The following is a 12,980-nucleotide window of genomic DNA, read 5'->3' on the forward strand; positions in this document are numbered from 1 at the left end:
GGCTTTCCGAAACGCGCCGCCCCTTCCTCCCCCCGCCGTGTGCGTCCCACTGCCGACGTGATGACTTATTCAGAGACGGATCCCGTAATCAGAGCACTGTGCACTGAAACGACACGATGACAATCCGTATAAATAGCTCGCTGAGACGGCGCCTGCCTCTCCCCCACCCAGGACGAAACGCATCACTGGCCGCAATGATGAAAACGTGTCTAACGACAGGCGGACCGACACACCAATGAGGACCCTTGAATGTGTACAAATGTTGAGCGACCCGCTTCCACCCTCCCCGTCTCCCCGTCCCTGTGCGGGAGGCGCCCCGCGCCCCACAGGACCCTCGGCCTACTCTCGCGCTTGCCGCGACGCCCCCGTCTAACACCCCGCGCTGTGGGTCCCATTCCCGGCGGGGTGATTTCAGGGGGCGGAGAGCCTCGGCGAAACGTCTACTGCCCTGGCTTTTTTTTCTCTATTATATATGTGTGCTTTTTTTGTTACTGTCCTTTTTTGTTTTTGGTTTTGTGTCTTATTGCGTCTTATTTTTCCCTCTCTTTTTTTTTATAGATGTCTAGTGTCTTTCAGTGGAAGCTCCAACGTCGTTCCTATTTTTGGTGGAGACGTGCTTTTCATCGACCGTCGCTGGTTTTATTTTTGTTTCTGTTGTGGGGTGTGCTGTTTATTGGCATATGGCGTCTTTTTTCAGCGGCCGAGCTTCGTGAGGAGAGTCGCCCGTTGAATCTTTTGTCTGTGCCGTTGACGAGCGTTTCTACTGGTGCGCATAAGGTGGTGCTGGGATCTCCGGGTGGCAAAAATGTTACTGCTCGTTTGTCTCTGCGTGGTTTGACATGTCCGCCGTACGACGCCGTGGCATTAGATAGACTACAGATTCCACTTGAACACCTTCCGCGGAAAAGGGTGACGAGTGTTGCGGCGAAATACAACAGACGTGCGCACGGTTGCCTTAAGGATGGTATCTGGCACCGTGTGCGTGCGGAGGACCATCGGGAGATCATACGCGGTATTGTTCGGCTGAGTGGCATTGCGAAGGGCTCGTTCGTATTGGATTGGGGAAGCGGATGTGGACAGAGCATGCAGTTCATGTATGAGGAGTACGGTGTGAAGAGTATTGGAATTGATGTGGCGAATGCAACCGTTTTCTACGCGCGTTTGCTCACGTCTGACGAACTGCTTCATTGTGTGGCGGATGGGACGAACTTGAGCTGGGTTCCAACGGACTTTTTTGACCACGTCATCAGCTTTGGATCTGTGTTACATGTGTTTAACCAGACACTCTTTTGTAATGTGCTGAGGCAAATGGTGCGGGTGGTGAGGCCGCTGGGCACAGTCTACAATGGCTGGAGTGATGAAAGTGACTTTAGGCGAAGGCATGTGCCACTGTGCCTGGCTGATTTGCCTGTGACGTACAAAATTGTGGAGGAAAAAGATGCTTTTTCACACGTCCGCGTGTTTCCTTTGAAGGCGAGGCAATCGAAACCCAACACCTATTCCCTTGTGATAACGAAGCACTCAAGGGAGAGGACGGCACTGGTGCCGGATAAAGTGTACAGCGAAATTGAGCTCATGCCTTTCCGTTGTCATGGGCCGAAGGGTATGACCTGTGGCGCACTGAGCGAGTCCGAGGCGGGCCAAACTTTGGCGAGAGAGGTTCTTAGCAATGACTCCAAGCCAGTGGAGTGGCCCCCGTGTCCGCCTTATGATCCTTCGTTTGAGTTGCGACGGATTCCGCTAGAACATTTGCCTCGGAAGAAGTCCACAAGTGTTGCGCAGAAGTACGACCGCCGTGCGCACGGCTGCCACAAGGACGGTATCTGGCATCGTGTCAGCCTGAAGGATCATGAAGCCATTCTGCGCGTTATTGCGGGGCTGCTTAATGTAAAGAAGGACGACCGATTGCTGGATTGGGGCAGCGGATGCGGTCACCACTTGCAATTTATGCATGATTTTTATTCTGCCGTTGGGATGGGAATTGACCTCAGCAATAAGACAACGGAGTACGCCCAAGCAATGACGACAAAACGGAATCGCTACTGTGTAGCTGATGGAACTCGCATGGAGTGGCTACCCTCAAACTTTTTTGATCATGCGTTTAGTTTTGGCTCCATTTACCACGTGTACAACGAGACCCTGTTTTGCAGTGTATTGCAGCAGATGACACGGGTTGTGAAGTCTGGTGGAAAGGTATATAACGGATGGACGGATGAGTCGGAATTCCCCAGCCAGAAAGTTAAATTATGCCTTACAGAGGTTATTCCACCCAACTGTGTGCAAGTAGAAATACTGGAGGAGGTAAAACTGTTTAAACACGTGAAGTTGTTTCCCCTAAAGGCGCGTAGGAGAGTGCCCAATACGTACTCGCTCCTCATACATAAGCTTCCTTCATGTCAAAGCACCTAATGCTCGTCTCGCGGATATTCCGCGTTATTGCGGTTTTTAATATTGCCATCATATCGTGTTCGTTTTTCTCCCTGCTTTCTGATTCTTTTGTGGTGTGTCTTATATTCTTTTCTTCTTTTGTAGTATCTCAATGTTTGCTAACGCCTCCCTGCATTTCCTTTATTTATTGTTTGCGTAGTTAATGTGTTTACTTTGCGAAGGCGTTTGCAACGACCACCCGTCTCACATACTCCTGCGCTCACGCCGAGTGAGGCGTTTTTAAACAGATGGGGGAGGGGGGGGGAGGGGTGGTGCGTAATTGTCGTGCATTTTGTCCTTTTGCTTCAATGTCTTTTTTCTTCTTCTTTTTGGTGTGTGCGTGTGGGGGAGGCGGGGAGGTTAATTCTGTGGTTACTCTCCTTCATTGCTTCACCGTGACACGTCCGCTGTGCAGGGGAGGCGGGGTCTCTGCGGTCTCCGTCATGGATCCGCCCTCGGGTGGCCTGTCCGCCACGGAGGATGACCAGAAGTGTTTTCTTGCAGATGTGCAGCATCGGCTTTCCCTGCACTGTTGCCGCGTGTTGGCTCAACTCACGACGCACACGAACAAATCTTTTCTCGCCCTGGCAAAGCGAGGACGCTCCCCACCACGTCCAGAGGCAGGAGGCGAACGTGCTGAGGACACTGGAAAACGCGATGAGTTCAGCATGCACGAGGAGGCCTACCGGTCTGTCCTCAGCGCCATTGCGGCTTCATGCACTCTAGGGCATCGCTCCTGTCATGCCCTCTGGGGCCCACGTGGGTGTGGTGAGCACCGCATTCTTCGCCTCGTGGCAAAGGAGTGCATGCAGCGCAAGGAGACACTTGTGCTTTACCTCGATGGTGACACTCTCAACGGCGACGAAGATGGCCTTCGCTCCATTGCGGGACAAATGCTGAGTTTTTTGCAGAGCCCACAATCGGCGCAGTTGCGAGCGGCTGATTGGTCCTTGCGGACGGGGAACTTCGACTTTGGGTCTCTTTTTGGCTTCTCAAGGTTGCTGCCGCAGGACGTTGATGAGTCGGCGTCGCACGAGAGCGGCGATGACACTGCCAAGCTGCCAGCGCAAAGGAGAACTGCGGCTAACCGGCAAAAAAAAACTGGAAAAGAGAACGACAGGGAGGCGGCGAGAAAGCGGGCTCGCGCGCCATCGCCTGCTGACTCGGGGAGTGAAGAGGGAAGCCTAGACGGGGATGGACGCCCGCTCTTGATGACGTCAACGATGGCGTCGGCCACAGGAGGTGTTTCGAGTGCCTTGCCAGCCTTGCAGCGGGCGCTTCTTTTGATGAAGAGTTATGGCACAAACCTTGTCGTTTGCATCCGTCGCGTGGAAAGGTTTGGTATTTGGTGTGACCAACTCCTGTACGTGCTCTCCGGGCTCATGCACGAGAGTGACGGTCGAGGCGGCGGCATGTCGCTCGTCATGACCTCATCGACGCCCGACATTCGGCAGCTAGAGAAACGTCTCTCGAGCCGACTCACTTGTGAAACGCGTTGCATCCCATTGCTTCCGTGGACCGCTAGCCGCGTGGCTAGGGCCTGCCTCGTAGAGGTGAAGGAAACCCTGCAACACCAGCTTGAAAAGAGGGCAACGGTGAAGAAGAGGGCGGAAAGCAGGAGGGAAAAAACCTCTGCTTCGGGAGTTCCGTCGCTGCCTGGGGCGGATGGCTTGGTTCCTCCCCACACGGGGTGGAGCTTTGATGTCGTGAGCGCCGCGCAGAAGGGAGGAAACCAACAGGCACATGCGACGTTGGCCACATCCGCGGCCTCGCCGCTTGCCCACGGGCAGTTGTTGGAGAAAACGATGCTGGAGATGCTGATGGCTGCCGTGGCAGAACTGGACGAGGCCGACAGTGTCGGACGTGAGCCACTGAACGACGGCGTCTTCGCGCGACGAGTTTCACAAGTCTCTAAGGATCTGAGGAGTATCGCTGCCACAGCTGGACGAGTGGTGGCGTCTGTCTCGTCGGCTTTTGGCGAAGTTTGTTCTGGGCGTCTAGCGTTTCTCAGTGAGAAGAGTCGTCGCAGCACGTTATTGTGGTTGGCAATATGGTTGAAAAAGAGCGGCGGCGACACGAGTTTGCGGGAAACCTTCGCGACGGCCCCACAGGCTGTACGGGCACTGTGGTTATCGACTTCTTCCAAGAACCACACTCGGAATACAACCGAGGCGGCGTCGGCGTCGGCGTCTTTTGATGGGCGCCAGCTGTTATTTGACGACCTGCTCTCGGATTGCCGTCTTGTGGAACTGGGGTATTGCTCTCGCGAAACATTCCTTGTCCTGCTGTACGTGTACTTGCGGCACGAGGCGGGGGTGACGCGAACCGTTGTTGACCTGCTGGAGGACGTCTCGTCTTCCATGGGGACCCAAGCAGCCGCGGCTCTTGACCGTGCGGCTTTTCGTGTTGCTATTGCCGCATTGCACCGTTGGCGCATTCTTCGCGTCGCCGGAAAGAGTGGCGCCGGCGTGGTTTCACTGCGCGGTAGCCCGGCGAGACTTCGGGAATTCCTGCAGTCGGTTCTGCGTCGGGCGGACTACTGTGGGTCCGTGTTGGGGCTGGAGGCGAAGGAGCTGACAAGGCTGCGTAGTCTCGTATGAAATTCACGGTCTTTATTATTATTCGGTCTTTATTATTATTTTGTTGCTTTACTCCGGTGTTCTATTCATCTTTCCTGCCTGCCTGCTCACTATTGCGTTTCCCCACCCGTTCTGCGCTGACGACGGTGACGTGTTTTTTTCCCCCTTCCTCTGCGCGTTAATGTGCGGTTCTCAGGGGAGCTCGTGTAACACGCCGGGGCGCCGCCATGTCTGTAGAGGCGTCTTCAGACGCGTTGCCGGCGACAGATGCCGCGGCGGATGCATCGACGACCGCACAGAACCACGAGCCGGAGGTGCCTGCCGGCGCCAACACCGAGGAGGCAGTGGCGACAGAAAAGGCAACAACGGTGACCACGGGGACGCCCGCGGTGTTCCCTGCGTCAGCGCCGTACGACGAGATTGACAGCGGCGAACCAGAGGAGGCGGAGAAGGCGACAGAGCATGAGGACAGCATGGAGATCAGCGGCATCCCGCCGAATGATGTGAAGAACATCATCTTACAGGTTCTTAGTCCATACTTTGATGACGAGGGCGGTGAAGACGATGCCCAGCGCTATGACCACGTCAAGGCCCAGGGGTGGATCCAGCTTATTTGCGACGGTATTATGGAAAAGCTGCTGGGCATGCGGCGGCCGTACAAGTACGTGGTGCACTGCATGATTATGCGTAAATGTGGGGCCGGAATTCACGTCTGCTCCAGCTGCTACTATAGCCAGGCTGACGGCTGGGTTAATCATGCCCATGACCTCTCAGCCCACATCTACGCGGTGGTGACTGTCTATTGGAGCGTCATATAGAAAAAGAAGCGGAAGAAGGAGGAGGAAGAAGAGAGGAAGGATGCAGGACAATCTGTGCAAGAGCGAGAGGGCACCCAGTTCCTCGGATGTAAATGGGCACGCGAGTGTGAGTGAGTGCGCAAAGAAGGGATGGCAGTAGCACCAGCAAGTAAACAACAAGCCCGGTTTCACCTCTTGTCACATGAAAGTAAAACAAAAAGAAAAACTAACTGTGAAGACTTACTGCAATATTCATTAGAGTTCGCGGAAAATTTCAGCATGTGACGTTGCTATTTTAAATCGAAAACTTCTCTTCTTCCTTTTCTTCTTTTGTCGGACGCAACTTTATTTACTTGGCCGGGCTTCTACTTCTGGCTTCGGAGTACCGCGCTTCCCACACGTAGTTATTATTATTATTTTTTTTTCTACCTACACACTTCACGAAGTAAGAGGTGAGAGAGGCGAATCCCCCGCGAAGGACTCATTGCTGATAGGGCGTTGTAGGAAGCGGATTTGCAAAGGATTTATTACTGTTATTGTTTCCCAATGTTTCGTGCTGCCATTCGAAGCTGCCTTTTAGCCCCGAAGAAGGAGGTTTTTCAGCGTAGCAAGCCGCATCTCATCATTGGCACGATTGGGCATGTCGATCACGGCAAGACGACGCTGACGTCTGCCATCACGACGGTTCTGGCGAAGAATGGAAAGGCGAAGGCACTTGACTACTTTGCCATTGATAAATCACCTGAAGAGAAGAGTCGCAAAATCACGATCAACGCAACTCATGTGGAGTACGAGTCGGAAAAACGCCACTACGGACACATAGACTGCCCAGGTCACATGGACTTTGTGAAGAACATGATTACCGGTGCCGCACAAATGGATGGTGGTATCCTTGTTGTGGCAGCTAATGATGGGTGCATGCCACAAACGCGAGAGCATTTGCTTATTTGTTCGCAGATTGGCCTTCCTGCCCTCGTCTGCTTCATTAACAAGTGTGATATGATGCATGGACAGGAGGACATGATTGAGCTTGTGGAAATGGAGGTGCGTGAGCTTCTCGAGAAGTACAAGTTCCCTGCGGAGGAGACGCCTTTTGTGCGGGGGTCCGCGGTGAAGGCGTTGGAGGGTGACCCTGAAAATGAGGCATGCATTCTTGAGCTTGTAAAGAAGTGTGATGAGTGGATCCCTGACCCACCGCGCGCCACGGATAAACCGTTCCTTATGGCTATTGAGCACGTCTACGAGGTTGGGAAGGATAAGAAGTCTGTTATTGTCACAGGGCGTGTGGACCAGGGATTGATGAAGGTGGGCGCGGACGCCGAACTTTCCGGCTTCAGTGCAAAGAAGATGACCGTGAAGATTGCTGGTATAGAGATGTACCATAAAACACTGGAAGAGTGTATGCCTGGTGACTCTGTGGGCGCCAGCATCGTCGGCACCGGGGATACAGTGAACCTCTCCAAGGACAACGTGGAGCGCGGCATGGTTCTCTCCGCGCCAGGCGCCACCACGCTGATTAACAAGGTCCGCGCGCAGGTGTACGTGCTGACGAAGGAAGAAGGTGGCCGCCACACAGCCTTTAGCCCTCACTACCGCCCACAGCTCTTCTTCCACTGTGCGGATGTCACGGCGGATATCAACTTCCCCGAAAGCGAGAAGTTTGCAGGGGAACTGAACAAAAAGTACGGCCGTGACCCGGAGGAACAGAAGAAGAAAGAAGCAGAGCTGAGGGAGTTTGAAAAGACGCTTGTCTGCATGCCTGGCGACAACCGCGAGCTCGTGCTCACCCTTGCCTATCCAATGCCGATGGAGAAGGGACTCAAGTTCACCATCCGCGAGGGGAAGATCACAGTCGGGTGGGGGGCCGTCACGGAGTGCCTCGGACTCGATCCAAAGGTGAGCATCGAGGGCGTGAAGCAGACGAAGGCGGTGACGGGCAAGGGAAAGAAGAAGTAAGGGGTATGATGGTGTTGCGGCGGAGGACGACGGGGCTGCGGTGGCAATCGCTGGTGGTTTCGTGTCCATGGCCCTGTAGTGGTCGATGGCAACTGCCTCTTGGGCCGCTGCGGCCGCCGAAGCCGCCGATAATCCGTGGGCAAACCTCGCCGCCGACTGAAAAATGCGAGGAGAGAAACAAAAAAAAAGGAAAAGAAAACATGAAGCATACAAAAACCAAGGCAATGCAAAGCAAGGAGCTAACGCAGAATCATTCAGGAAGGGAACTGCATGGGTGAAGGGAATTGTGGTGTCTACGTGCAACGATTGGGCGGGGGGAGCACCCGCGCATTTTTATATTTATATTTAATGAAGGCAGAAGATAACAAGGGAGACTGCGTGCGCCAACAACGCGGGGTAGGAAACAAAGAGGATGCCAGAAGGAAAGTGAAGGGAAACCCACAGAGAGCAAGAAAACGCTGAAACGGCACTTATGGTGGCGTCCCTCTCGCCAACCTGCTGCGCCACGTTTCTGCCCCCGGTCCCTCCTTCTTCACAGATTTTTAGGAATTGAAAGAAAATGGGGGAACAAAAAGCAAAAAGCAAGAAAAAAAAAAGAGCTCTTCTTGACGTTCATGCCACAGTCGGTGTGAGTGGCGCTGGATGCTTCCGCAGCAGCAAGTAAGAAAGGAATGAAACTTGTAAAACAAGACTCCAGAAGAGAGGTGGCATGACGGTTGATGGACGATGAACGTGAAACCCCCCAAAGGACGGCGCCTGCGAATGCAGGGCGTTGCTTCCGTTTGGAACTTTCCATGGGGCTGGGCTTCACTGGTGACTAGCGGTGTGGGACCTAGAGAGACAGGGATTTGTGTTCAGCGCAGTGGCGAGCACAACAGTGGACAAGCGATGAAACTACTTTGTATCCACAAATAAAAACAAAGAAAAAAAACGCACATCCTTTTGTATGTGTGTGTGTGTGTCTTGCTCTTTCTGCTTTTACTTTTTCTTCCCTCCGTGCGCTGTTTCTCGCTCATTGGCTCCCCCACGGAGCTCCTGCCCTCTCTCCTCCCTCCTCCCTCCTCCCTCCTTATTATCCCGCGCTTGCTCGCACCACAGTGGTGCGAGCTAAAAAACAACAACAACGTGGGCAAAAAACAAACAAACTTAGAACAACGGCGCTGACAAGGGCAGTTATCCGCCGTTGCGGCTTCTGCGGAGTGAGAGCGGGGAGGGCGATGGGGTAAGACGAAAAAGGAGGCTGGATGGGTGAAATTTAAGACTTCTGCTGGAGTGGGAAGAAAAGTTTAAGGAAGGAAATTGGCACCGCAGACGTATTCTAGCGGAATCCATATTTGGAAGGAAACACTCCTCCTCGCAAGAGTTTAGAGAACTGCTTGCTTTTATGGGTGAGTGGGTGTAGGTGTGTATGGTGTGTGTCTGTGTCCTTTCTTAACCGGCTGATTGCATCCTAATTCTCTGTCAACTTTGGAATACACCTGCTGCCTGTTTCTTACTGTCCCTTGTTTTTTTTCCCCCTTCTCCTACTCCCTGTTTCCTCCTTTTAGGCGTCACATGAAACGAAATTAAGCCATCCGGTCTCCAAGAGGCGGCGTTGGGCGGGCGAGAGGCTCCCACTGACCGTAGCTGATGGCCGACGTGAATTGAGCTTCTCTGGAGTTTGTGTGATTTCGCCCCTGCGGTAGCAGCGGCGGCTGGGGTGCCCTTTCCTTTCACGGCCGACACCCAGTTGCCGTTGCCGCATGCGCCGCTGTTGACTTCTTTAGCTGGGGGGGGGGATATGAGAGGCCTGTACGTTGCCGCCGCAGCTGCCTCGTTGTTTTTCCCCATTTACCTCTTTCTCTGGCTAGGACGACTGTCCCTCATTTTCTCCAGCTGCGGCTCTCTCCCGCCGAGGTTTGCGGGTGGCGGCTCCGTCTCTCCGCCGCTGTGCCGCGTCCCGGGCGCACAGAAACGGAAGCGCCAGCAACGCCATGAAAGGACACAACTGCGAAGTAAACAGTGAGGGAGACGGACGCGCGTAATTGCACTCCTCCTCGTCGGTGGGTTCATTGCCTCTTCTGCTCCGCTTGCGTCTCCCGCCACTTTCTCATCTGAAGAAAAAGTGCATTTCATCAGCCTAAGCATCACACAAAAGCCAAGGACAGCAACTCAATAGGAATAATTAGATCCGACAATATATTTATTTTTCTTTACACATCTTCTACTGCTATCATAGCAAAGAAAAGCAACAGCAATCATGTTCCGCTCCACACGCCTGGCTGCCGTGGCCTCAGTCTTTTTCATGCCAACGATCAGCTACCTCGGTATTGGGGCGCTCGACGAGGCCACGGCCAAGTTGCGGAAGCTTGGCTTTAAGAAGCCCTTACTGGTGTGCGACGCTGGCGTCGAAAAGGCGGGGATTCTTGGCACTGTTATGGAGTCACTTGAGAAAAAGTGTCAAATGAAACCTGTCGTCTTCAAGGATGTGCACCCGAATCCGACCTCCCACAACGTGGAGGTCGGTTTGGGCATGTTGAACAGTAACGCGTGCGATTCTGTCGTTTCTGTCGGTGGTGGATCACCGCAGGACTGTGCAAAGGGAATTGCGCTTGTGAAAGCCAATGGTGGGACCATTTTTGACTACGAGGGTCTTGATAAGGCAGAGAAGCAGCAGTTCCCACTTGTCGCCATCAATACAACATCTGGCACAGCCAGCGAAATGACACGCTTTGCGGTCATCACGGATGAAAAGCGGCACGTAAAGATGGCGGTCGTGACCGAGAAAATAACGCCTCTTATTGCTATCAATGATGCTCGATTGATGGTCGGACAGCCGCCTGCTCTCACGGCTGCCACAGGCATGGATGCTCTCACGCATGCGGTTGAAGCCTATGTGTCACTGGCCGCAAGCCCCACTACGGATGCTTGCGCGCTGCAGGCCATGAGGCTTATCAAGCAGCACCTCGCTAATGCAGTGAGGGATGGCAGTGACCTTGTGGCGCGGGAGGGTATGTGCTACGCCGAATACATCGCAGGAATGGCCTTCAACAGCGCCAGTCTCGGCTACGTGCACGCTATGGCGCACCAGCTTGGTGGCTTTTACGACCTCCCTCACGGTGTTTGTAATGCAATCCTACTCCCACACGTGCAGAAGTACAACGCTGCCGTCTGTGCACACCGTCTACGTGATGTTGCGGGCCAATTGGGCGTCGTCACAACAGGCATGAATGATGATGAGGCTGCGGCTGCTGCTATTAATGCGATTCGTCGTTTATCAAAGGAGGTGAACATTCCACGGGGCTTTAAGGAGCTTGGCATGCGTGAAGAAGATATTCCTGCATTGGCCGACGCAGCCTTGAAGGATATTTGCTCCTTTACCAACCCGCGGCAGGGCAGCAAAGAAGATGTGATGAATATCTACCGTGAATCAATGTAGGCACAGTAGAATAATAGGATAAGGGGTAATGTTTGAAAACGAGTACAATTAGCCAACAATGATTGAGAGTGATTAGGTATCAATCCTTTATGCAGGGAGTTGTCTTCTCAATGTTTTTTTATTTCTTTTCGTATTATGGGGGTTCTGTTCTGTGGGCTTCGTCTCTTCACCTACTCTCTTGAGTTTGTTTGGTTGTTTGTTTGTTTTTTTTCTTATGGGGGATTTAGCTCTTACGTTGCGTTGGAAACGTGGGAGGGGAGTGTGCGCTCAAGGGAGGTCAAACAAGTGAGCGGGACGTTTGTTCCCGCGCCTTGACTTATTTTCTTATTAATTCTTCTTCTTTTTTTTCTTTAACAGGCGCAGTGGAAGGCGGCGAGTGCAATTAATTTTTGCCCTCGCACCTTAACCGTAATACCCTCCACGCGGAGAGGTTCTTTTTCTCTGGGGCTCTGAAGCATATGAGTTCGTAAAGAGTCCCTGTTTATTCCGGAATACTGCGTGATGTGTTTTGTGTTGTTTTTCTTCTTGTTGTGGGCGTGTGCGTTGGATGCCTCTCCCCCCTAAGTAGAGGAGGTCGTGGGGCTCAATGGGCAGAACTGTTTACCTTCTCTGGTTTTCCTTTCTTCGTGTAGGCAGAAGGGGCAATGCCTCATCTAGGTGCGCATTCCAGCAGCTTGTGGAGGGAATTTTTCACCTAGGTGAGGTCAGGCGAGTGAGTAACTCATTTGTTTTTGTAGACCGGCGTGTTTGCGTACCATTTGATTAGCTTCCTACAAGACCTGCGTTGAGAGGTGGCGCCCGCAGCTTTCTTTTTCCTTGACGTATTAAAGCATGGCGGGCGTGTATTACACATCTCGGTGAATCGGCGGGTCCTGTCGCACCTTTTCTTGCGGCGCTCCCACCAAAATAGTCCCCCTCCGGGTGGTGACCTTGACTCCATTGGCAGCCAATGGCGCCTCCCAACGTGAGGCTACGTTTGCGATTGCGGAGTCCGGGTTTATTGCAGCAGACACTGCGGCCTGTGGTAAAGTGGTGGGCCTGGCGCCCATTCCACTCTGGCCGCAGTTCGCGGCGGCTTGTCGCTCCCCTGTCATTGCATGCGCGGCAGGCGTCGAGGTGGGACTGGGGAACCGCCGCGGTGCCCCCCCAACCCCTCTCGAGCAGGCGGAAGCACGGGTCGTTTTTTTTTTTTGCCTTGCTGGCATTCGCCGAGGGTTTGCCCCAACGCATTAGCACCTGCACGGGAACTGCCTTCTTGCGGGGTGACGCCTTTGCAGGGAGGGCAGTGCGCCTTGGCGCGGCGACTGGAAGCAGTATTTTGTGTGTTATTTTTGGCGTCCACGGCACGGACGCGCCTTGAGAGCACACGTGCGGTCACAGGGCATCTCCGCGCGGATGACGCGTCGCGTGGTCTTTACTTCGGTTACAACGGTGTGACGGAAAGGGCTCAACCGATGCGAGCAATCCACGGGAAGGGCAGGTGATTTTTCTTGCTCCGGCTAAAGCAGTGGCGTGGAGCGTTTGTTCTTCTGCGTGAGGAGGAGTTGTGGGCGTGGCCTGCAGCCGCGTGTGCAGTCATTCCTTTTGCTGTGCTCTGTCCGTGACGAGTATGATTTTTGTAGCTATTGTCATTTGTTTTTGGTTGTTGTTGTTTTTTTCCACCTCGTGTTTGCGCTTCCTATTAATATTGTTTTCTTGTCATAGGCGTCTTTGAAAACTGTTAGGGTTTGTCTGTCTCTCTGTTTCACTCTCTCTATCGGTGTCTCTGTGTGTGTGTGTGTGTGCTCGCTCGTCCCCTTCTCC

The 12,980-nt window shown here is 53.4% G+C and overlaps 6 protein-coding genes across 6 annotated transcripts, besides 8 other annotated features; all 6 read left to right on the forward strand.

Annotated features, from left to right (window-relative positions):
- Positions 1–480: 480 nt before the first annotated feature.
- Positions 481–554: a microsatellite.
- Positions 555–558: 4 nt separating this feature from the next.
- Tco025E_01586 (methyltransferase) lies at positions 559–2,409 on the forward strand (the record flags this gene model as incomplete). The annotated part of the gene is made up of 1 exon (XM_029368524.1): positions 559–2,409. One exon carries the CDS (start codon positions 559–561, stop codon positions 2,407–2,409), a length of 1,851 nt encoding a protein of 616 aa, XP_029231347.1.
- A 461-nt stretch (positions 2,410–2,870) lies between these two features.
- Tco025E_01587 (uncharacterized protein) lies at positions 2,871–5,027 on the forward strand (the record flags this gene model as incomplete). The annotated part of the gene is made up of 1 exon (XM_029368525.1): positions 2,871–5,027. The coding sequence occupies one exon, from the start codon at positions 2,871–2,873 to the stop codon at positions 5,025–5,027; it is 2,157 nt and encodes a 718-aa protein (XP_029231348.1).
- A 206-nt stretch (positions 5,028–5,233) lies between these two features.
- Tco025E_01588 (dynein light chain) lies at positions 5,234–5,824 on the forward strand (the record flags this gene model as incomplete). The annotated part of the gene is made up of 1 exon (XM_029368526.1): positions 5,234–5,824. One exon carries the CDS (start codon positions 5,234–5,236, stop codon positions 5,822–5,824), a length of 591 nt encoding a protein of 196 aa, XP_029231349.1.
- Positions 5,825–6,349: 525 nt separating this feature from the next.
- Tco025E_01589 (putative elongation factor Tu) lies at positions 6,350–7,759 on the forward strand (the record flags this gene model as incomplete). Its single annotated transcript, XM_029368527.1, has 1 exon — positions 6,350–7,759. The coding sequence occupies one exon, from the start codon at positions 6,350–6,352 to the stop codon at positions 7,757–7,759; it is 1,410 nt and encodes a 469-aa protein (XP_029231350.1).
- Positions 7,760–8,702: 943 nt separating this feature from the next.
- Positions 8,703–8,721: a microsatellite.
- A 77-nt stretch (positions 8,722–8,798) lies between these two features.
- Positions 8,799–8,829: a microsatellite.
- Positions 8,830–9,144: 315 nt separating this feature from the next.
- Positions 9,145–9,184: a microsatellite.
- An 814-nt stretch (positions 9,185–9,998) lies between these two features.
- On the forward strand, positions 9,999–11,177 carry Tco025E_01590 (putative alcohol dehydrogenase; the record flags this gene model as incomplete). The annotated part of the gene is made up of 1 exon (XM_029368528.1): positions 9,999–11,177. The coding sequence occupies one exon, from the start codon at positions 9,999–10,001 to the stop codon at positions 11,175–11,177; it is 1,179 nt and encodes a 392-aa protein (XP_029231351.1).
- Positions 11,178–11,359: 182 nt separating this feature from the next.
- Positions 11,360–11,387: a microsatellite.
- A 105-nt stretch (positions 11,388–11,492) lies between these two features.
- Positions 11,493–11,528: a microsatellite.
- Positions 11,529–12,126: 598 nt separating this feature from the next.
- On the forward strand, positions 12,127–12,537 carry Tco025E_01591 (uncharacterized protein; the record flags this gene model as incomplete). The annotated part of the gene is made up of 1 exon (XM_029368529.1): positions 12,127–12,537. The coding sequence occupies one exon, from the start codon at positions 12,127–12,129 to the stop codon at positions 12,535–12,537; it is 411 nt and encodes a 136-aa protein (XP_029231352.1).
- A 370-nt stretch (positions 12,538–12,907) lies between these two features.
- Positions 12,908–12,944: a microsatellite.
- Positions 12,937–12,961: a microsatellite.
- Positions 12,962–12,980: the final 19 nt, after the last annotated feature.

This window comes from Trypanosoma conorhini, assembly GCF_003719485.1.
Source record: "Trypanosoma conorhini strain 025E chromosome Unknown Tco_14.4_contig_00054, whole genome shotgun sequence".
Lineage (NCBI taxonomy): Eukaryota > Euglenozoa > Kinetoplastea > Trypanosomatida > Trypanosomatidae > Trypanosoma > Trypanosoma conorhini.